At 41.7% G+C, this 21,916-nt stretch overlaps 3 protein-coding genes across 3 annotated transcripts; all 3 read right to left on the bottom strand.

The window, feature by feature from the left end:
* Positions 1 to 637: 637 nt before the first annotated feature.
* LOC134496812 (olfactory receptor 10AG1-like) lies at positions 638 to 1,579 on the bottom strand. The gene has a single exon (XM_063302525.1). It carries the CDS (start codon positions 1,577 to 1,579, stop codon positions 638 to 640), a length of 942 nt encoding a protein of 313 aa, XP_063158595.1.
* Positions 1,580 to 13,170: 11,591 nt separating this feature from the next.
* Positions 13,171 to 16,271, bottom strand: LOC134496811 (vomeronasal type-2 receptor 26-like). Its single transcript, XM_063302524.1, has 4 exons — positions 16,170 to 16,271; positions 15,159 to 15,386; positions 14,351 to 14,477; positions 13,171 to 14,075 (listed from the first exon to the last, which is right to left on the bottom strand). The coding sequence occupies exons 1-4, from the start codon at positions 16,269 to 16,271 to the stop codon at positions 13,171 to 13,173; spliced, it is 1,362 nt and encodes a 453-aa protein (XP_063158594.1).
* Positions 16,272 to 20,594: 4,323 nt separating this feature from the next.
* Positions 20,595 to 21,536, bottom strand: LOC134497423 (olfactory receptor 10C1-like). The gene has a single exon (XM_063303082.1). It carries the CDS (start codon positions 21,534 to 21,536, stop codon positions 20,595 to 20,597), a length of 942 nt encoding a protein of 313 aa, XP_063159152.1.
* Between the last annotated feature and the right edge of the window lie 380 nt (positions 21,537 to 21,916).

The raw sequence follows: 21,916 nt of genomic DNA, 5'->3' as shown, positions 1-21,916 counted from the left end.
ATATATTCGCAAATTAGGCAGCTACCCCTTCTACAAAAAACACTTTCCCAGGGTAATTAAAAGTATCCGCTCAGTCATAAAACTTGGAGAAGGCCAAGGAAAGATGGTAAATTTGAAGAAAGAGAAGATACCACCAGATGAGCAGAGCTCTGGGAAAGCAAAAGATAGTAACTCCCTACACAGAAACGATGTTCATAGAATATTGCCTCTTTGTTTTTTCAAAAACTATCTTCATAGTCTTCCCCATTGCTTCATAGTTACACACTAATTACCTCATGGACCTCACTAGGCCCCTGATATGTTCCATCCAAGGAAATAAGTTGTTGCTGTATCCAGTCACATGTCTATTCTAATCTGAATAAGACTTTAACCCCATGCCTCTTCATGCCTGCCTTTTCATCCAGTGCTGTCAGTAAATCAACTTACACTTCAATGTGCTTGTGCCCTGCTCTCTGATTCAAATGTAACCCTAAGAAATCCTTCTACAACCCCAATGGACCAAGAGCCCCCTGTTCCTCAATCAGAGAAGAGGTTGACATCCGTGCATTGTTCTTGCAGATGACCTGTATGGTCTCAAGCTCCTTGCATTGACTTGTAATCTGATGAAGGGATGAAAACAGTTCATGCAATTGTATGATTACATAAAGAAGATTCGTTTCCTTGCTACCGATTTCTTGAAAGCAGCTTTTATCTCTTCATTCCTCAAGCTGTAAATGATGGGATTCAAGGCTGGGGTCACTACCGTGTAGAGCAGGGCAAGGAACCTGTTCCTATCCAAGGAAGAAGCCAAATTGGGACGAATGTGGGTAGCAGTGATGGCTCCATAGTAAAGGAAGACAACAATTAGATGTGAGGAACAGGTGGAAAATGCTTTGTGCCGATTCCTGGCCACTGGCATCATGAGAACAGTGGAGATGATAAGGATGTAGGAATAGAGGATGAGTAAAAGGGGTACCAGGACAAAAACCACAGTTAGTATGGCATTGGCTACTTCATATTTGTAGGTATTGGTGGAAGCCAGCCTTAGAACTGGCATAAGATCACAGAAGAAATGGCGAATTCTATTCAACCCACAGAAGGGAAGAGTAAAGATTGAAATGGAGTGCCCCAAACCCATCAAAATCCCAAAGGTCCATGAGGTGGCAGCAAGCTTAGCACACTCCTTATAGTTCATGATATATGGGTACTGCAAACGTTTGCAAATGGCAACATAGTGGTCATATGCCATGACACAAAGAAGACAACACTCAGTGACACTAAAGAGAACAAAGAAACACAATTGAAACCCACAACCGCAAAGGGATATACTCGGTTTCTCTGTTAACAAATTCACTAGAATCTTTGGGCTGATGGTCGAGGTGTAGCCAATTTCCAAAAAGGACAAGTTCCAGAGGAAGAAGTACATTGGGGTGTGAAGGGTGGGACTGACAATAGTGAGGGTCAAAATCAGGCTGTTGCCCATCAAGGCCATGACATAGAACATTAGGACCAGACAAAACAAAAGTTCTTCTATCATCTTGAAATCTGAGAAGCCCAGCAGGACGATCTCGGTCAAGCAGGTCCAGTTGTCTTTTCTCATGATTTCATCCAGATAGCACCTTGGGAATACAACAGGAGTATGAAATAAGGCATTATACAACGTTTTTTTACCATTTGGGTTTTGAAGAAGCAGGATGGCAAGAGTATTGGAGCTTTTGAACTTGGTGTTGCAGAACACTTCTGAGAACACCAGGAAAACAAACAAATGGCTCATCAAACAAATCAACCCAGAGTTCTCACTTGTGGCACAAATGACCAGGCTGAAGTTACCCTAATTGATTTGTCAGAATTTTCAGTGCCCAGTATTTAAATATGGCCTCTGGAGATCAGGGGACAGAGATGTTTGCAACATGCTGCCTTCTTTGTTTATTTATTTTGCTTGTTTATTGTTGCAAGCATTCTGTCCATAGTAAGAATTCAGTAAGAATTATCTTCATGTTTACAGATGTCCCTTGAATTAAAAACCGTTCATAACCGTACTAAACTCAAAGTGAAAATTTGACAATAAAACTCCCTTAATATACCACCAAACTTCAATTAAAAGTAAAACTCCTTTTCATGAAGTTGCAGACCAGGAGGAACCATCCCACCCAACATGACCTTGGTAATTACAAGGTATCAATCTTACTTTGTGAATCGTTTTCTGATGTTTTTTATATAGAGGGGGTATTTCTCCTTAAGGAAAACTGGAAATGCTCTAATATTCTCTGCCTAGAGATGGTCCTGAAGATTCCACTGCCCTATATGAGTCTTCATGTATTCTTTCCTCTGGAAAAAAATAATTGATATTATGTAGGCTGTTTACATCAGCCAACATCAATGATCCAAAGGAACCACTGGATTCCTAGAGGATCTGAAATTCCAGAGAGACTGGAAGACTTTTTCTCTAACAAGGCCTCATGACGGAAACACGAGGATTCATCCTGGGGATTTGGTGAATGGACACCAGAGGACAACCTGGATCCTGGGGGAAGCATTCCTTCCAGAAGAGCGAGGAAACCTCGTGCCCTCAGATGCTAGATATTTTGGTTTACAGTTTACATGACTGCCTGACCATTTGGGGTGCTGGCTGCTCTTATAGGAATTGTAGTGTCAAAGTTAATGCCTACCATATCATAACTGACATTGTCCCTACATTTCCTGCCAGGGGGATCCATAAGCACATGGAAAATCTTTGGGCAGAGCACCATTGTAACATCTCTCCTCTTCCCTGAGCTCTAGAAATGCCAGTTGATTTCAGTCCCATTCACATTCTTTCCGTACCACCTGATGCTCACGTCATCTGAATCTCAAACAGTGTGGTTTGATGCCGTACTTACTGCATATGGCATTTCTTCTACTTCTTGCTTTGAAATACCCAGGAAATGTTGCTGCCAATGGATACTGGGAACATCTGGATAGGGAGCTGGTCAGATTGGGAATTAGCCCATCTTTGTCTAAATTTAATAAAATATAGTATGATTCAGAATTAGTTATCTCTTGGGATGCATATATGGCCTTCTGTTATCGTTGCCTAAAGCTTTTCCCATCTTTAATAAATCTGTTTTTATTTGAAATGCTGGCGAATCTCTTGCTGAAACACAGTAATTACCTTGTAATTTAACAAGGGACAGGTTTGGTGAGTTGGTACCTCCCGTTCTGGAACTTCATGAAAAGAAGGTTGGTTTTTAAATAATATTTAGTGGAACATTAAGAGAGTTTTATTGTCAGGGTTTGGTGTTGCTATTGTTGTTGTTAGGGTTAATATTTAATTCTTTTGAGCCTGGTACGGACCATGCCTGAAATGTTGATGTTCTGTCTAGGTGGAAAAGGCCATTCTTTATGTAACAGGAATGGCTGATGAATGATGGTAAACAATGAAAGCAAATTACATTTAATAGAAAACTAAGCTGCCTTTGGTCTAAATCAGTTTTCTCCAATCTGCAATCCTCCCACTACATTAGGATTTCAGAATTTCCAGCTAGAATGTCAGTGCACAATTTCAGATATGAAAAATACGTAGTTTGGTCTAGTGGTTACGGTGCCGGGCTAGAAACCAGGAGTCTGTGAGTTCTAGTCCCGCCTTAGGCATGAAAGCCGGCTGGGTGACCTTGGGCCAGTCCCTCTCTCTCAGCCCAACTCAACTCACAGGGTGGTTGTCGTGGGGAGAATAGGAGGAAGAAGGAGTATTAAGTATGTTTGCCGCCTTGAGTTATTTATAAAAATAATAAAGGAGGGATAAAAATTAAATAAATAAATAAATCAGTAAAAATAGACCTGATTTTTATTTAATTATCATTACTGACAGTATCCTTGCAATAATAACAGAACTTATTAGAGACCATACCAAACAAATCAAACATAAACTTGAGGGGCCATATTGACAGTTTGAGGACTGAACATTCTGAGAAATCAATTCTGAGAAAAGGTCCTAGAATGGTTGTGTGATTCACTAAGATGATGTAATCACACAAAAATTGCACATGACACTACATTAAAACTGCGGTCTCCCTTTCCTATTAAGGAAAGTCTCCTATTAAGAACTTAATCAAAGGTGCTATTTCTGAGTAAATATACAGGAAGCAATATAGAGGTCTCTAGTATGAGAAATGTGTTTAGTTGTTAATAATTGTTTGAATTCATTCTTCAGTTCCTTTCCAAACATTTCTCTTATGTTCTCAAGCTTTGAACTGGATGATACCATAAAAAAAGACAACCAGACCTGCTTGACCAAGATTGTCCTGCTGGGCTTCTCAGACTTCCAGACTAGGCGAGAACTTCTGTTTTGCCTGGTTCTAATGTTCTACTTCATGGCCTTGATGGGCAACAGCCTGATTTTGATCCACATCATTCTCAGTCCTAACCTTCACTCCCCAATGTACTTCTTCCTCTGGAACTTGTCCTTTCTGGAAATTGGCTTTTGTTTGTTGTTTATTCGTTTAGTCGCTTCCGACTCTTCGTGACTTCATGGACCAGCCCACGCCAGAGCTTCCTGTCGGTTGTCAACACCCCCAGCTCCCCCAGGGACGAGTCCGTCACCTCTAGAATATCATCCATCCATCTTGCCCTTGGTCGGCCCCTCTTCCTTTTGCCTTCCACTCTCCCTAGCATCAGCATCTTCTCCAGGGTGTCCTGTCTTCTCATTATGTGGCCAAAGTATTTCAGTTTTGCCTTTAATATCATTCCCTCAAGTGAGCAGTCTGGCTTTATTTCCTGGAGGATGGACTGGTTGGATCTTCTTGCAGTCCAAGGCACTCTCAGAATTTTCCTCCAACACCACAGTTCAAAAGCATCGATCTTCCTTCGCTCAGCCTTCCTTATGGTCCAGCTCTCGCAGCCGTATGTTACTACAGGGAACACCATTGCTTTAACTATGCGGGCCTTTGTTGTCAGTGTGATGTCTCTGCTCTTAACTATTTTATCGAGATTTGTCATTGTTCTTCTTCCAAGGATTAAGCATCTTCTGATTTCCTGACTGCAGTCAGCATCTGCAGTAATCTTTGCACCTAGGAATACAAAGTCTTTCACTGCTTCTACATTTTCTCCCTCTATTTGCCAGTTATCAATCAAGCTGGTTGCCATAATCTTGGTTTTTTTGAGGTTTAGCTGCAAACCAGCTTTTGCACTTTCTTCTTTCACCTTCATCATAAGGCTCCTCAGTTCCTCTTCACTTTCAGCCATCAAGGTGGTATCATCTGCATATCTGAGATTGTTAATGTTTCTTCCAGAGATTTTAACTCCAGCCTTGGATTCCTCAAGGCCAGCTTGTCGCATGATGTGTTCTGCATACAAGTTGAATAGGTAGGGTGAGAGTATACAGCCCTGCCGTACTCCTTTCCCAATCTTAAACCAGTCTGTTGTTCCGTGGTCTGTTCTTACTGTTGCTACTTGGTCGTTATACAGATTCTTCAGGAGGCATACAAGATGACTTGGTATCCCCATACCACTAAGAACTTGCCACAATTTGTTATGGTCCACACAGTCAAAGGCTTTAGAATAGTCAATAAAACAGAAATAGATGTTTTTCTGAAACTCCCTGGCTTTTTCCATTATCCAGCGGATATTGGCAATTTGGTCTCTAGTTCCTCTGCCTTTTCTAAACCCAGCTTGTACATCTGGCAATTCTCGCTCCATGAACTGCTGAAGTCTACCTTGCAGGATCTTGAGCATTACCTTACTGGCATGTGAAATGAGTGCCACTGTTCGATAGTTTGAACATTCTTTAGTGTTTCCCTTTTTTGGTATGGGGATATAAGTTGATTTTTTCCAGTCTGATGGCCATTCTTGTGTTTTCCAAATTTGCTGGCATATAGCATGCATTACCTTGACAGCATCATCTTGCAAGATTTTGAACAGTTCAGCTGGGATGCCATCGTCTCCTGTTGCCTTGTTATTAGCAATGCTTCTTAAGGCCCACTCAACCTCACTCTTCAGGATGTCTGGCTCTAGCTCACCGACCACACCGTCAAAGCTATCCCCAATATTGTTATCCTTCCTATACAGGTTTTCTGTATATTCTTGCCACCTTTTCTTGATCTCTTCTTCTTCTGTTAGGTCCTTGCCATCTTTGTTTTTGATCATACCCATTTTTGCCTGGAATTTACCTCCAATGTTTCTAATTTTCTGGAAGAGGTCTCTTGTCCTTCCTATTCTATTGTCTTCTTCCACTTCCGCGCATTGCTTGTTTAAAAATAATTCCTTATCTCTTCTGGCTAACCTCTGGAATTTTGCATTTAATTGGGCATATCTCCCCCTATCACTGTTGCCTTTTGCTTTCCTTCTTTCTTGGGCTACTTCTAGTGTCTCAGCAGACAGCCATTTTGCCTTCTTGGTTTTCTCTTTCTTTGGGATGTATTTTGTTGCCGCCTCCTGAACAATGCTGCCAACTTCTGTCCAGAGTTCTTCCGGGACCCTATCTACTAAGTCCAGTCCCTTAAATCTATTCTTCACCTCCACTGCATATTCCTTAGGAATATTAGTGAGCTCATATCTAGCTGATCTGTGAGTCTTCCCTAATCTCTTTAGTCTGATCCTAAATTGTGCAAGAAGAAGTTTGTGATCTGAACTACAGTCAGCTCCAGGCCTTGTTTTTACCGACTGTACAGATGTCCGCCACCTTTGGCTGCAAAGGATGTAATCAATCTGATTTCGGTGTTGTCCATCTGGTGAAGTCCATGTATAAAGCCGTCTCTTAGGTTGTTGGAAGAGAGTGTTTGTTATGCAGACTGAATTGTCTTGGCAAAATTCTATCAGCCTGTGTCCTGCTTCGTTTTGTTCTCCCAGGCCATACTTACCTGTAATTCAAGGTGTCATTTGACTGCCCACCTTAGCATTCCAGTCTCCTGTGATGAAAATAACATCTCTTTTAGGCGTGTTGTCCAGTAGGTGCTGCAGATCCTCATAGAACTGCTCTACTTCAGCTTCTTCAGCATTTGTGGTTGGGGCGTATATTTGGATCACTGTGATGTTAGATGGCTTGCCCTGAATTCGAATTGAGATCATTCTGTCATTTTTTGGGTTGTATCCAAGCACTGCTTTAGCCACTTTACTATTAATTATGAAGGCTACTCCATTTCTTCTGTGGTCCTCTTGTCCGCAGTAGTAGATCTGGTGGTCATTTGATGTGAAGTGGCCCATTCCAGTCCATTTCACTTCACTGATGCCCAGAATGTCTATCTTTAATCTTGACATCTCACCAATAACCACATCCAATTTGCCCTGGCTCATAGATCTTACATTCCAGGTTCCGATGGTGTGTTGATCCTTAGAACATCGGATTCGCCGTTCACCACCAGCACCGTCGGCCGCTAGCCGTCCTTCCGGCTTTGAGCTAGCTGCGTCATCACGTCTGGGGCTAGTTGAGCTCATCCTCTGTTCCTCCCCAGTAGCATTTTGACCATCTTCCGACCTGGGGGTCTCATCTTCCGATGGTATACCGACATATCTCTGGTTGTACTGATCCATTTAGTTTTCACGGCAAGAATACTGAGGTGGGTTGCCATTACCTTCCCCAGGGATCGCATTTAGTCTGACCTCTCTGTCATGACCTTCCCGTCTTGGGTGGCCCTTCACGGTTTAGCTCATGGCATCATTGAGGTGCTCAAGCTCCAGCACCACGACAAGGTAACGATCCTTTGCTGAAGGGAAATTGGCTACACCCCGTCTATCAGCCCAAAGATCCTAGTGAACTTATTATCAGAGAACCAGACTATATCATTTTGGGGGTGTGGATGTCAAATGTGTTTCTTCCTTCTCTTTGGTGACACTGAACGTTGTCTTCTTTGTGTCATGGCATATGACTTCTATGTTGCCATTTGCAAACCCTTGCAATATCCCTATATCATGAACTACAAATTTTGTTCAGTATCTACCCTCCCCTTTTCGGGGAAGGTGGTGGAGATGGTCGTCGCACAGCAGCTTTAGAGATCTCTGGATGAAGCGTATTATCTGGATCCCTTTCAGTCAGGATTCAGGCCTGGGTATAGGACAGAAATGGCATTCGTCGTGCTTTTTGATGACCTCTGGCAGGAATGGGATGGGGTTTGTGCATCCACCCTTGCTCTGCTTGACCTCTCAGCGGCCTTCGATACCATCAACCAGGGTCTCCTTCTAGACCAGCTCCAGGGATTGCGGGTGGGCAGTGTGGTATGATGCCGGTTCTCCTCCTTTCTACGGGATCAATACCAGTCAGTGGTGATTGAGGGGGAGAGATCCTGCCCTCAGCCCCTATTTTGTGGGGTGCCGCAGGGTTCAGTACTCTCTCCGCTCCTATTCAACATCTGCATGAAGCTGCTGGGTGAGTTCATCCATCACCATGGAATCATCCTGAGGAATCATCAGGATGCTGATGATATCCAATTATACATCTCTGCCCATGGTGAATTAAGAGGGACTGTTGAGGTCCTATCCCATTGTCTGAAGGCTGTGGGGAACTGGATGGGGAACTACAGGCTTCAACTGAACCTTAGTAAGACTGAGTGGCTCTGGGTTTTGGGCCTTCTTGTTCTGGGACTATACCATCCTTGCTACTGAATGGGGTTGCACTGCACTGCCCCAGACAGACCTGGTGCACAACTTGGGGGGTCTTCACCTTGAAGAGCAGGTGGCAGTCATGGCTAGGAGGCCCTTTGTACAGCTTCGAGTTGTGCATCAGTTGTGCCCATGCCTTCATCAGGAGGCTCTGCTCATGGTCACTCATGCCATGATCACCCCCTGGGTGGACTATTGTAATGCGCTCTTCATGGCACTGCCCTTGAGTGCAGTGCCATGAAGCTTCAGCTAGTACAAAATGCAGCAGCGCAGGCAGTTATTGTGCCTCTAGGACAGCACACATTACACCTCTTCTCCACAAGTTGCATTGGCTGCCAGTTTGCTTCTGAGTCCAATTCAAGGTGCTGGTTTTGACCTTTAAAGCCCTTCATGGCATGGGGCTGGGTTATCTGAGGGATCACCTCTTCCCGATTACTTCCACCTGTCCCATCAGGTCTGGCAGAAAAGGCATGCTCCAGGTCCCATCTCTTAAGGAACTACATTTGGTGGGACCCAGGAGACAGGCTTTTTCTGCCATGGTGCCCACCCTGTAGAACATCATCCCCTCCAGGTAAGACTGGCCCCTTCTTTGACATCTTCTGTCCTTCAAGGGAAGACCCTTAAAACTTCGTTATGTCAACACACTTGGGGGTTTCATGGAAATGAGGATTTAGTGAGGTGGCCACATTCTGTGTAACATCTGTGGTGTCTCCACCCTTTTTAGTTTTTTTTTATAGTAATAATATTTATGTTTTAATTTTAGAGTATTTTTGTAATAATTGTTTTTTATAGTTTTATTGTACACCGCCCAGAGTCAGGTTTCTGTGAGATGGGCAGCATATAAACATGATTGATTGATTGATTGATTGATTGATAGATAGATAAATAAATAAATAAAGACAAAGGGAAGAAGAGGATGAGCCTAGGATTGAGGGCAGAGCCTGCCAAGGGATGGGGTGACATTAAGAAAGGAGGGTGATTAAAAGTACAAGAAAGCAGTAGAGACCCATATAAAGGTAACAGACATTGATTAGAGAGGAAGATTGATACATGAGAAAAGCAGAAAAATGTCACTGTTTCTCTCTCTTTGCTGTTTACTTAATAAACGTTCTCTGTTTCATCATTTTTTTTCTGTTTTTCCAAAATCTTCCAATATTGTCTTAAACAAAGAATAACTTTTTTTTAATCAAAGTGCGGCCCAAGAATTGTAAGGAGAAAAAAAAAAAGTATTTACTTGCATACAGAAAATAAATGTGTATGCAAGTAAATGGCATAGTACAGTGCAGGAGAAAAGATGGCCTTCGTTAGGGCAAGCAAAACATCCTCCTCCTTGCTTCGAATTACTCACATTCTATTCTCTATTTAATGAATGTTTTGAATTCTCAGGGTTCTCTGAGATCCCTTAGTTAACTATATGAATAAACTGAACCTGAGATATGATGCTTTAAAGAAAAAAAAAACCCTCTGGCCTGGAGATCAAATACTTCATACAGGCTGGTTGTATCCAAAATGTTTGATTCTGTCCATCAGTTCCAGTGAAATGATACATCTAGGATGTAACTCCAATGCTCTATGACTGAGAGCTATCTAAGATAATGTGAAGGAAGAACTGATCACATATTGGGATTTTGTATAGGAGCAATATGGTTAAAATGGACTGTCTTCTTAGAGTGGGCCATTGAGCGCCACAATGTTTCTTTATGCAGCTACAAGCAAGTTCTTCACATGGGAGTAGAGAATCTACAATGACCTTCTAATATTCTCAGTAATATGGGGATGAGTTAAAGAAAGCTTTTCAATACAAGGAAGAAAGAGATTACTTTCTGATGGATTGTGATCAGGAAATTAGGTTCACACTTCTCTTCTTCTTCTGAAATAACTAAGGTCAAACATTTATTAATGTCAAATATTCATTAATTATTTATAATGAGATAGTTAGAAAGATAGATGGCTACATAGATGGATGAATCATGAAGACTTTAGTAAAAAGCAAACAGTTAGCATTCAACCATTCTAAACTGTGCACCTAACAAATGGGCCAATCTTCACTCTGAATCTTTCAGGGATGGCCCTTTTCAGCCACAGGAACAATCGTATTTTTCTATTTTAGAGCTACCACATGCTACTCCTAGCTCCTTCTAATGCAGTATCAATCATTCCTTTTCCTTACCAATTGCTCCTTCTTATTTAATTCAGAAAATTAATGTCAGAAATTAGTGTCAGAAAATGCTAATATCTTCAAATTTAATACAAAAATTAATAATAGGAAAACTATGGTTTACTCTCAATCCTCCTTTATATTTGGAAGGAAAACAAATCCAAAACTTAAAAAAACAATTTAAGTAATCCCAAAAATAAGTTAAGCACCAAGAGAACCAGCTTCTCCTCTCTGTAGAAAGCGTCTCTTGGGGTACATATAATTTTACAAAAATACAAATTGGTGATTTAGAAACAGGGTGGCCGGTCTTAGTGTCCCTTTAAGGCTGCAGTGCAGCATGAAAAGTGATGAAATCCCTCCCCCCCCCCCCCCCGCTGGCTCTTACCAGTTGAATAGGAAACACTGTTTGCAATCTTCTGGCTGCAAGCAGCCATCCGGAAGACAGATGGGATGATTCCAGGTATTCTCCTTTATCTGGAGAATGTTTCTGGGCTTCAGAAAAACCTGCCTGAGCCCAAAAAAGTTACTGCGTTGCCAGCTCCACCCACTGAACCCATGGGCACAGCCGTTCAGTCCGCCATTCCTGCCAGAAGGCCAAGATCTCCTCTCCTCTCGATGGGGCCTTTGCACACTCCTGAAGCCAGTGGTGCAGTCAGAGCTGGGCCTTGGGGCAGAGAGTATAAGGGAGGTATTAAAATACCTTAAGAAAATAAGATACAAGGAATGAAAAGAGAGCCGACTTGAGGATTACCTTTTTACAACTACCAAATGGCCCTCCCTAGAAAAAAAGGGACTAATAAGAAGGAAGGTTCGATGTGTGCTCAGCTATTTGTTTTGCCTCATTCCCTTTCTTCCTGCAATGCCAATTTTGCCTCACCACCACTCAGACTTCTTGGAGGTCAGCCAAATCAGTCCTGTACTTGTGGAAACAATTACTGCCTTCCAGCTTCCTACCATGAAAGGCTGGCAGAGGAAGGCATGCCATAACATACTGAAATCTACATGTCTGGCATGCTATGGATAAACAAAATACAACTGTCACTCTAGATGAGTCTTGGGCTCAGACTTGGAGAAATAAAGGGGAAGTGAATGTTATCACTCAGTGGGTTGGAAAGCATAAGAATGCATTTTAAAGTAGATATGTATTACAGCAAACTAATGATTCATTATTAGCAATATTACTTCAACTTGCAATGTTTATGCAATTTTGTTATATTGCCAAAACACTCTCTTTGCCATCTTGTCTCTTGCATGGTATCATGTCGGAATTACTGAGATCCCGGTTGAAGCCCAAACTAAAAGTGAATAAGAACAGCACATATTTACTCACCTAAGTTAGAATAAAATGAGTGCCCAGCTTGCTGGGGAAGGTGACAACTGGGGAAGGCAATGGCAAATCACCGCGCTATAGTCTGCCAACAAAATATCTGGAAGCAGCATCCCCAAAAAGGGTCAGACATGACTTGGTGCTTGCAGAGGGGACCTTTCACCTTTTTTTTCAAGTTAGAATACACAGTTCTAGCCCAGTCTGTCCTGATGCAAAAAGCTCTATGAAACTCTAGCTATAATTTGTCAAGCAGAACATTACTGCTGCAGCCACACTAGAAAAAGGAATATCCAATGTGGCCATTCTCACATCACACCTGATGTTTGCAGCCAAACCATCATTAGCATTCCAGGCACTGTCTTTTGGACATGGTCATGGGGACAAGGACTCTCAAGCCCTAATTGGGCTAATCAGAATTAAAGAGCAGGCAAGAGAAGACAAGGCAGGCAAAGGATAGCAAGAGAAGACTCTTCTTTATTAAGAATGTGTGTGAGATAATTGATTACACAGATGGAGAGTCTAATAACTTTCAGTTAGTGTCTTGCATCACAAGGACAGGATAGTGTATATGGTGCTTTAATAATAATGGGAAGCAAGGCCACAGTAAGAAAAATCCACCAGAAAGAACTCCAAAGAAACTATCTGTGTTCATGAAATAATGTCTTTGTCTCTCAATAGCCTTTGTTTTTGTACCTCCAATTCACGACATCATCAAATCTACCCTACACCTGACTTCACCACCTGCACCAATCAGAAGTATCCTCAGTCCAGTGGCAATGGTCAATCCTGCATGTAGTCTAATTAGTATCTCCATCCATTCCAAGATTGGTGCTCAATAACACCATCAATTAAGACTCAATTGAATCATCTAAGTGGCTAAGATTCCCATAGAAACTATACAAAGTAACCTTATAGTTCGTTAGAAAGGTAGACAGCCACACAGATAGATGAACCATTAACATTTTTTGTTAGCAAAAAGGCACATAATTAGCATTCCATCATACCAAATTTTGCCCCTAACAAATGGGCCAATCTTAACTCTGAATCTTTCAGGGATGGTCCTTTCAGCCACAGGAGCAATGGTATTTTCCTGTTTTAGAGCTACCACATGCTACTCCTAGCTCCTTCTCATGCAGTATCAATCATTCCTTTTCCTTACCAATTGCTCCTTCTTATTTAATTCAGGCCGCATTAGAATAATGTAGCACTTGGGAAGGAAAATACAACTCAATAAACCAAAAGCAGAGGCTAAGATGGAGAAGATCTCCACGGCTACCATGGATTTTCCCTTTGTGCTCAGGTAGGTGGGGATGAAGGACAACCAAACACTGCAAAACACCAACATGCTGAAAGTGATGAACTTGGCTTCATTGAAACTGTCAGGCAGTTTCCTGGCAAAGAAAGCCACCGTGAAGCTGACAATGGCCAGAAGACCCATGTAGCCCAGCACAACGTAGAACATGACATCTGAGCCTTCATGGCACTGCACTAGGATCTCGCCCACTTGGGAATGCTTCTCTAATTCTGGAAAGGGGGGCTTGTTCACCAACCAAACAGCACAGATGCAAATCTGAATCAAAGAACAAACCACCATGACCAAGATTGCTATCCTCCTTCCCACCCACTTCCTCATCTTATTCCCTGGTTTGGTAACCACAAAGGCCAGAACCACAGTGATCGTTTTGGCCAGTATGCAGGAAACAGCAATGGAGAAGGTGATGCCAAACACAGCTTGCCTGAAAAGGCAGGTCATCTTCCTGGGTCTTCCTATGAAGAAGAAAGAGCAGAGGAAACATAGGAGCAGAGAGGAGAGCAGGATACACGTGATGCTCCAGTTGTTGGCTTTGACAATGGGAGTGTTTGAGTGTAACCTGAAGATCCCCATCACAACGACTGTGGCCATGGAAAGGAGAAGAGCCAAAGATGTCAGAGCTGCTCCCAGGCCATCTTCATAGGACAGGAAAGTCATTACTTTGGGAATACATTTGTGCTGATTCGTGTTAGGATACTGGTCTTCTGGGCACAGCTCACATTCATCTGCATCTGAAGATCACAAGCAGAAATTCAGTATTTGTAGTTTGTAGAAATATTATCCACACCTTGTTATCTTTTGCCTGAGGGAGAAAAGCAAGTTTTGAAGTCTACAATATAATTTTAAAAAACCTGAATCAAGATGAGGATGCCTTAAGATCATCATCTTCAAGAATAGAAATTATGGTAAAGCAACAAGAAGTAGAGAAGGAGAAAAGATGTTCCACTTGATCAAAATTGAACACTTCTGGGTGTTCTCCTAAGAAGCTCAGAGTTCCTTCACTTACCCTTTTGTGTTGAGATCCTCCCTGAGGGGCACGGAATACAATCATAGCAACAGATTTGTTTTCCCTGCTGAATAAGCATGCTGTGTCCAGGATGGCAGCTCTCAACACAGGTAGAATTTGGCACCATCTGTTAATATTTTAAAAAGCAGGATTTAAAATGGGAATTAGTTTGTTTTCTCCTTTCAGTACCAATTCTGAATTACATATGTTTGAAATTACAGAAAGACCTCAGAAATTATGTCAGTGGCACAACCCTGAGGCAGGAATCAGTTTAACTAGTAGTTCCTTGAATGAGTGATGTTAGGATCACAGGCTTAAACCACTCCTTTCAGTCACTAATGGTTAAACTTCACAGATTTCTCTTCTCTTAAGTTAAAATTAATCCAAACACTCTCCTAAAATCAACAGTCACCAAAGAGTGAAGAACACACAGATCTTGGAGATGTCTTCATGTAACTATTTGTCACTCATCACAAAGGAGAAATTCATCCCCATGTGGAATTATCTAGTCAGTGCTCCTCCTTTCTATTTTCTCCAAAAAGGCATTCCTTTCCATCTGTTTCCCCAAAAGCCCAGAGCTTTGATGCTCCAGACATATCAGTCCTTTAAATTTCAGGACCAAATCATACCTAGTTCTGAAATAAAAATATGAAAAGCAGTATTGTCAAACTTGTGTTTTTGTTTCTTCTGATACATCTTCCAAATTCAGATGTCTCAAGCAATCTCCTTGCCACTCTCCAGACTGTATTGGTGACACACCACTCAGATGACACTGTCATTAAACACAGGAAAATATAATCGTTCCAACCTGATGAAACTTGGGATTCCACGTAATGGCACTTGCATTAATGGTGAATTCTTTTCCAGCTGGAACGTGGGAATCGATTCTTCCAACGTGGACTCTCTGGAAGGATTCATTGGGGAACGTCACCAAATTGATGAGGTCATAGCCTATTGCTAAGTCTCTACTTTCATCAAGAAATATTTCATCTCCAATGTTATTGTTAAAGCGGACACGTCTCAAAAAAGAATGAAGCTAGATGGAAGGGGGAAAAGTAGGTGATCATTCTAAAGAGTAGAAAATGTCATCTGAAATGTCAGTCTGATATATAAATAGAGATTTGCCACAATACTGCAAAAGTATGCTTTCCAAGCATGCCAAGTACTGAAATGATTTCTTTAAAGAGAGCATGGAAGTTTAGTCATAATATATTTTAGCTGAATCTTTCCAGCCCACCATAGAGTCATCCCACTTGGTCTCAACCATTTAAGATGACAGAAAGTAACAATATTTTTCCCTAATTTTTTTCTGAGAAAATGAAACTCTGCCTATCACTCAGTTTTCAAATTCATTCTCCAGAGAGCCATCTCCCTGTTTCATGAATGTTATCAAGAAACCTTTTGTTTCAAAGAGATTGTGTTATAGCCAATTCATCTCCTTTTTACTTCTGTCCAGATCACAACTTACAGCTGTTCTGGGGCATTGCAGCTACAAGCAATAATCATACAATTGAGGACCTTTTACTCCTTTATAAATGACAGTCAAAAATAAGCTTCCTTATTTTTCCCTCTCTACATACTGGATATAAGCAATTGAAAGTTTTAGAATAATCAATCAGAAAGAGACTCAGAATGGTTTAAATTATCACCCATTTCCCACTCTTCTACAGTCTTCTACATTTTTTTTAATTGAGAAGTACAAAAACTGCATCTGATAAATTATCAAACAAGATCGTCCATGATAATTTAATAGGGTCATTTTTTTTCATTTTTTTCATTTTGCTTTTCTTCTGTAATTTCCAAATCTGATTCTGCTCACAAGCTTTAGCTGTGAGTACCTGCCAGGGATGAACTTTTTGGAGATCCCATTGGCCTTGGCTACTGCTTCGCTTCCATTTGCTTCTCCAGGAATACAAAGCATGGAGCGAATGTGCTACAATATAAACAGCATTGTAGATGCTGTAGCTCCAACCAGACATGCCCATTTCAAAGACAAATCCAGGGAGGCTCTCCAGCTTCTCTTCCCCAGTGCAGTTTTCCATTTTCCCCTCATACAAGTGGTGGGCATTGAGTGAGCAGAAGAATGTCGATGTCCAGAATTCAGAGAGGAAATAAAATGTCGACTTCAGAGGATTTATTGTCTCAAGAAAATTGTGAAATCCTGGCACGACGTTTGTCTGGAGTGAGAATGACAGTGTGCCATTGAAGGAATTTTTGCTAAATCTGCTCGCAGGGTCCTGAGCAGTGAAATCCCACTCACAGGTTGTGATCCACACCTTCTCGAGAGGACACTTATTCCCAATTTCCATTGAGTATAAAACCATTTGTAATCCCTCCAGAGACTGACCATCTCCATATACAAGGAACACATTGATTTCACTCTGAGAGATAACAGATTGAATTTGATTCATTTCTCTCTTAAGTATCTCCCTCGATAAAAATAGTGACAATGTTGGGATCAACTGTATCCAAGCTATGCAAATATTATGTTGCAAGAGCTTGGGTCTCAGAGTTTGAAGAAAGCTTTCGCCACTCTCATTGTCAGAAACAATGAGGCTAATCCAGTTCCATCCAAAATATCGGAGAAGTCCAACAATCCCCATGTACTGAAGAGCTTCATTGGGGACCATGCGGTAGAAAGAAGGAAAACCAATCTTGTCTCTCAACACGGGGTGAGAGGAGCCATAACTGGCCTGGGGAAAAATGACAATTTTAACTGAAAGAAAAGTACTCAGCCTGTATAAGCTGATTGCAAACAACTGCTAATATTACATTACAAATTTCCTAAATATTCTAGAAAACCCATTTTTGTATATTCTTTTGGTGGGTGGGGGGACTCGATTACATTGTCCGTGGGTGCATCTTTGGAAGACCTGACATGCCAGTTTGGGGAGAGTTCATATCTATGTGGTCACTAAGAGTCAACACCGACTTCATGACACATAATCAGTCAATCAATCAATCAATCAGAGTACTTAAGTTGGGAGTTGTAAAGAGGGTATGGAAGAAATTGGACTTCTCCAGTTTTCTACCCTGCAGCAATCAAAGTGTAGTTTCTTAGTCTTTCCTTTCCTTAGTAGGGAATCATCATAGATGTAAAATGACAATTCAAGCAAGAGAGAAATTTGCTTTTGCGGTGGAGACTTCACAGTCACTCTCCTCCTAGTTCTAGATATCTATTTCCAAACACTGACCTGTGGAACCTTGTAAGTACTTAAGATGTTGGCCATGTGAATTGAATTCTGGGAGGTGAGTCCCCCAACGACGGCCATGGTATTCTCCTCGGTGGCACAGAGGTAATTGAGTGGATTTCCTTGTCTGAGGAAGAGAAGATCCAAAGTGGTCCAAGTGGTGCGCCATGAATTGTATGCATTGTCATAAATCTGGGACCCTAATGTGGCGTTGGGTAACAGATCAGGATCCTTGTTGATCTCTTGAATGGCAAAAAGAAAAGCAAGGACATGCTGGTAGTTTTTAGGGATCAGGCTGCAGAAATAAAAATAATTTTGTAAGCTTAAATCTCACCTGAGGATCAGGTGGCTTACAGCTGAGATCCTCTGTCTTTACACATAAAATGCATGTTGCTGTCTGTATGATCAGGAAATCTTTTTCAACTAATTTCTCCTCATTCTCTCAGTGTGTTCATTTGTGTGCTATACAGATTACATTTTAAAATTCATTGTGATTTTGTCTGTATTTTATTGTTTGTCCAATTCTTTAACATTTGGAGCTCCTGTGGTCCTCAGAGGTAGCAGTCAGCTTCTCCCACTAGAGAAGGAACGCTCTCCTTGAAGGAGTGGACATTGGAAAAACACATGGTATTCAAACACGCCACCTCTCTTACCTGCCTCTGTAAAAATGAGAACACAGGACAGCTTCTCTCTTCACCTATAAACTTCCTTTCCTTTATATAAAAACTAATAGCTGATCTTTTGGAAATGTCCTTAATACCAGCTTATCATTCTGTCTACACACTTTGAAAGGGGACCTGAAAAATGTGACGTCCCTTTGACAATTAGCTCATAATGTTCTTACACCTGGTGCTCTCGGGTGGCACCAGGGATGCCGGTTGAGGCCATCCTATCTCATGGACCAATAGAATTTCAAGCAAAATTGTACGTTTCAGTGAGAAAAGGATAAATAATCTTCAGTGAATATAATGCCTTAAGAGAACATGTTCATTATAATTCCTGTCACAGTGGGGGGGGGGGTGTCTAAACCCTACAAGACAGACACTCAGGTTCCTTAGCAAATCCATCTTCACATCCAAACGTTTCACCAAAACAAATCACAAGCAGAGACCTCAAGAGATTCCGTAAGAGTCAGATGTGGAACAAGTTTCCTCTTGGCTGAATTGGTGCTGCTGGAGTGGTGAGGAAATAGCTGAGGTATAAATACGCAAAAACTGGACAAGTGTGAAAGAGAGATGCCTGCGTTTAAATACGGTGATTTATTTTGTGAAATTAAAAATTAAGGGGTACATCTAATACATTATTTCCAAGGAACAAAGAACCACTGCATCAGTGTTTTAATGGAAGATGATGATCAGGTCAAGTCCAGGATTCCAAAATAAATCAATCAATGAAGAATTACTTACTAAGCAGATCTAGCAGAAGAATCTGGACTTTCCTCAAAGCTCTGCAGCCCGAAATTGCCAAGAGTCAGGGATACAAATTCACCAATTATAATTTCATCTGAAGGATCGGATGGATTGGAAGAACTTTGCCTCCTCCAAGGATTGTTCGGGTTCAGACATCTGCTGGAAGGATCACTCAGCCCTCCTATGACCACAATTACATGAAGAGCTAAGCCCCAACCCAACCGTGCCATGCTGATAGTCAGCCCTCACCTGCAACATCTGTCTCGGCAGAAGATTTGGGAAAAAGAAGGACAGAACTGTGGTGCCATCCAGTGCAGCTCATGGGTGGGTGGGAAAAGACCTTTGAACAAGGTTTTTATAGACTGAGCACAATTTAGCAGACTTGAAGTGAGCTCTGGAGACCACGATTTTCTAGCTATCAGCTAGTTCTGAAATTTGTTCCACTAAGCACAGTAATTGTAGTAATTATAGGGCACAGAAGCAGTTTTGGTAAAGAAAGCAATCTCCGTATAAGCCATAGGGGATGCTGATGTTAGTCCCACAGAGGAGAGAAATAGAAATTTATAATTTACTATAATTCAGTGGCCTCCCAGTTCCAAATGTCTCTGGGCAGCTTATGCTTAAAACAAAGTAAAAGAGAGAGAGAGAGAGAGAAAGAGAAATCATCAGCATCTAGAAGGCAAGCTCCCTAGAACAAACAAAATGTCCCACAGAAGCTCAACCACCATCTTGCCCCAAGGCCTGGGAGAATACCCAAGTCTTTGGTGATTTTTCTGAATGGCATCTGGGCAGGAGTCATGGAGATCTCTGGTAGGTTGCTGTTCCAGAGGAGAGGCACCACAGCAGGTAAGGCATGTTTCCTAAGTCCTGAAGAACCACACTGTTTAATGGAAGGGACCCAAAGCACACCCACATTGCCCAGTCTCTGCGGAGGTCTCATTGCAGTCCCTCAAATAGCCAGGACATCTGCCATGAAGGGCTTTATCAGTGGTATTCAGCACCTTGAATTGCACCTGGAAGCCAACTGGTACAATGTATTTGCTATCCAGTTTACACAATAAATACCTCCTGACAAATTTACAAGTTCTCCTTGTACTTCCATTGAGCCAGATAAGAAGTAAGAACTAAGAGAAGAAAATTGTAGAACAGAAAAAAAGTTTATCAGGATCTATTAATAAAGGACGTCCCTGGCCAGGAACAGACAGATCACACAAAGGGGCCAGACTGGTTAACGGGCAGGAAAGCACACTCATGGCTGGTAGAATCGGGGCTTCTGCTAACCTGAGGAAACAGAGTGGGTCCAAAGTCTCAGCCTCCTTGCCTCTGACCTTGGTCCCTCTAGCCCTCACGCTGCCCTCTTCTCCCTTTCAGCCACATTTTCTCCTAATTGTCTGAGTTCTATGGTAGACTTCCTTCTGAGGGAATGGCCAGTGAATCCTTTACTTGCATTCTAGCAGGATATTCAACTTAGGTTTTCTGCAGGGCTTCTCCCATTGTTTTCCATACCTCTGTCTCCAACTGTGGGTTATTCCACAGTTAGGCATAACATCTGCCACTGGCATCTCCTAGAATTCATTCCACTGCCTAAATATGTGCATAATAACTGTAATCTGATGAAGAGGTGAAAGAGGTATAATTGGATTATTACCTAAGGAAGACCTGTTTCCTTACTGCTGATTTCATGAAAGCAGCTTTAATCTCTTTATTCCTCAAGCTGTAAATGATGGGGTTCAAGCTTGGGGTCACTACTATGTACAGCACTGCAAGGAATCTGTTACTGTCCATGGAATATGCTGAGTTGGGACGAATGTAGGTAAAAATGCCAGTTCCATAGAAAATGCAGACCACAGTGAGATGTGAGGAACACGTGGAAAATGCTTTGCGCCTGTTCTTGGCCACTGGCATCCTGAAAATAGTGGAGATGATGAGGATGTAGGAAAAAAGGATGAGCAAAAAGGGTACCAGGATAACTAGAACTGCCATTGTGGCAATGGCCACTTCATTTTTGTAGGTATTGGTGGAAGCCAGTCTCAGAACAGGCAAAACATCACAGAAGAAGTGGCTGATTCTATTTGACCCACAGAAGGGAAGAGTCAATATTGAAATGGATTGGCCCAAACCTATGAAAACCCCAATGGCCCATGAGGCAGCAGCAAGCTTAGTACATTCCCTGTAGTTCATGATATAGGGATATTGCAAGGGTTTGCAAATGGCAACATAGCGGTCATAAGCCATGACACAAAGAAGACAACAATCAGTGCTACCAAAGAGAATGAAGAAACACATTTGACATCCACAGCCCCAAAAAGATATAGTCTGGTTCTCTGATAATAAATTCATTAGCAAATTTGGGCCGATGGTCGAGGTGTAGCCGATTTCCAGAAAGGACAAGTTCCAGAGGAAGAAGTACATTGGAGTATGAAGGGTAGGATTGAGAATGATGAGGATCAAAATCAGGCTGTTGCCCATCAAGGCCATGAAGTAGAATGTCAGAACGAGGCAAAAGAGAAGTTCTTGCAGAGTCTGGAAATCGGAGAAGCCCAGCAGGGCAATCTCAGTGAAGCAGGTGCCATTGTCTTTTTTCATGGTACCACCCAGATAGGACCTTGGGAACACAAGAGAAGTATGAAATAAGAAATTAAATAATTCTTTTAAGCATTTTTTAAAAAAATAAATCAGCTTGTCATACTTCGCAACCTATATCCTAATTCTTTCATGTTTACTCAGAAGTGGTAAATTGAATCAAGTGATTAGTTGGTTCAAGTAGTAAACTGGATGACTGCAATGTTAGTTTAATGTTGTCTGCATTCCGTGTATAATTCCATCATCTTAGTGAATCATGCAAGCACTGTAGGATACTTTCTCACAATTCATTTTTAGCATTTTCAATTCTGTTTAAGACACAGGTTTGATTGCGTGTGCTGCCCGCTTATGATTTCTTTCTTCATCATTTCAGGGATTCTGTC

The sequence above is a fragment of the Candoia aspera genome, chromosome 4, assembly GCF_035149785.1.
Source record: "Candoia aspera isolate rCanAsp1 chromosome 4, rCanAsp1.hap2, whole genome shotgun sequence".
Taxonomy (NCBI): Eukaryota; Metazoa; Chordata; class Lepidosauria; order Squamata; family Boidae; genus Candoia; species Candoia aspera.
The sequence above is the reverse complement of the archived record's forward strand: the minus strand, read 5'-3'. Positions and strand labels throughout refer to the sequence as shown.

What these genes read in the sequence shown, in the direction of transcription:
- LOC134497423 (XM_063303082.1), bottom strand. Translation starts at nt 21,536, where the DNA reads ATGAAAAAAGACAATGGCACCTGCTTCACTGAGATTGCCCTGCTGGGC.
- LOC134496811 (XM_063302524.1), bottom strand. Translation starts at nt 16,271, where the DNA reads ATGCTTTGTATTCCTGGAGAAGCAAATGGAAGCGAAGCAGTAGCCAAG. An exon ending in GGTACTCACAGCTAAAGCTT is followed by an intron (nt 15,387 to 16,169) that starts GTGAGCAGAATC and finishes CCTTCCATCTAG; the next exon opens with CTTCATTCTTTTTTGAGACG. An exon ending in GGAATCCCAAGTTTCATCAG is followed by an intron (nt 14,478 to 15,158) that starts GTTGGAACGATT and finishes AAATATTAACAG; the next exon opens with ATGGTGCCAAATTCTACCTG.
- LOC134496812 (XM_063302525.1), bottom strand. Translation starts at nt 1,579, where the DNA reads ATGAGAAAAGACAACTGGACCTGCTTGACCGAGATCGTCCTGCTGGGC.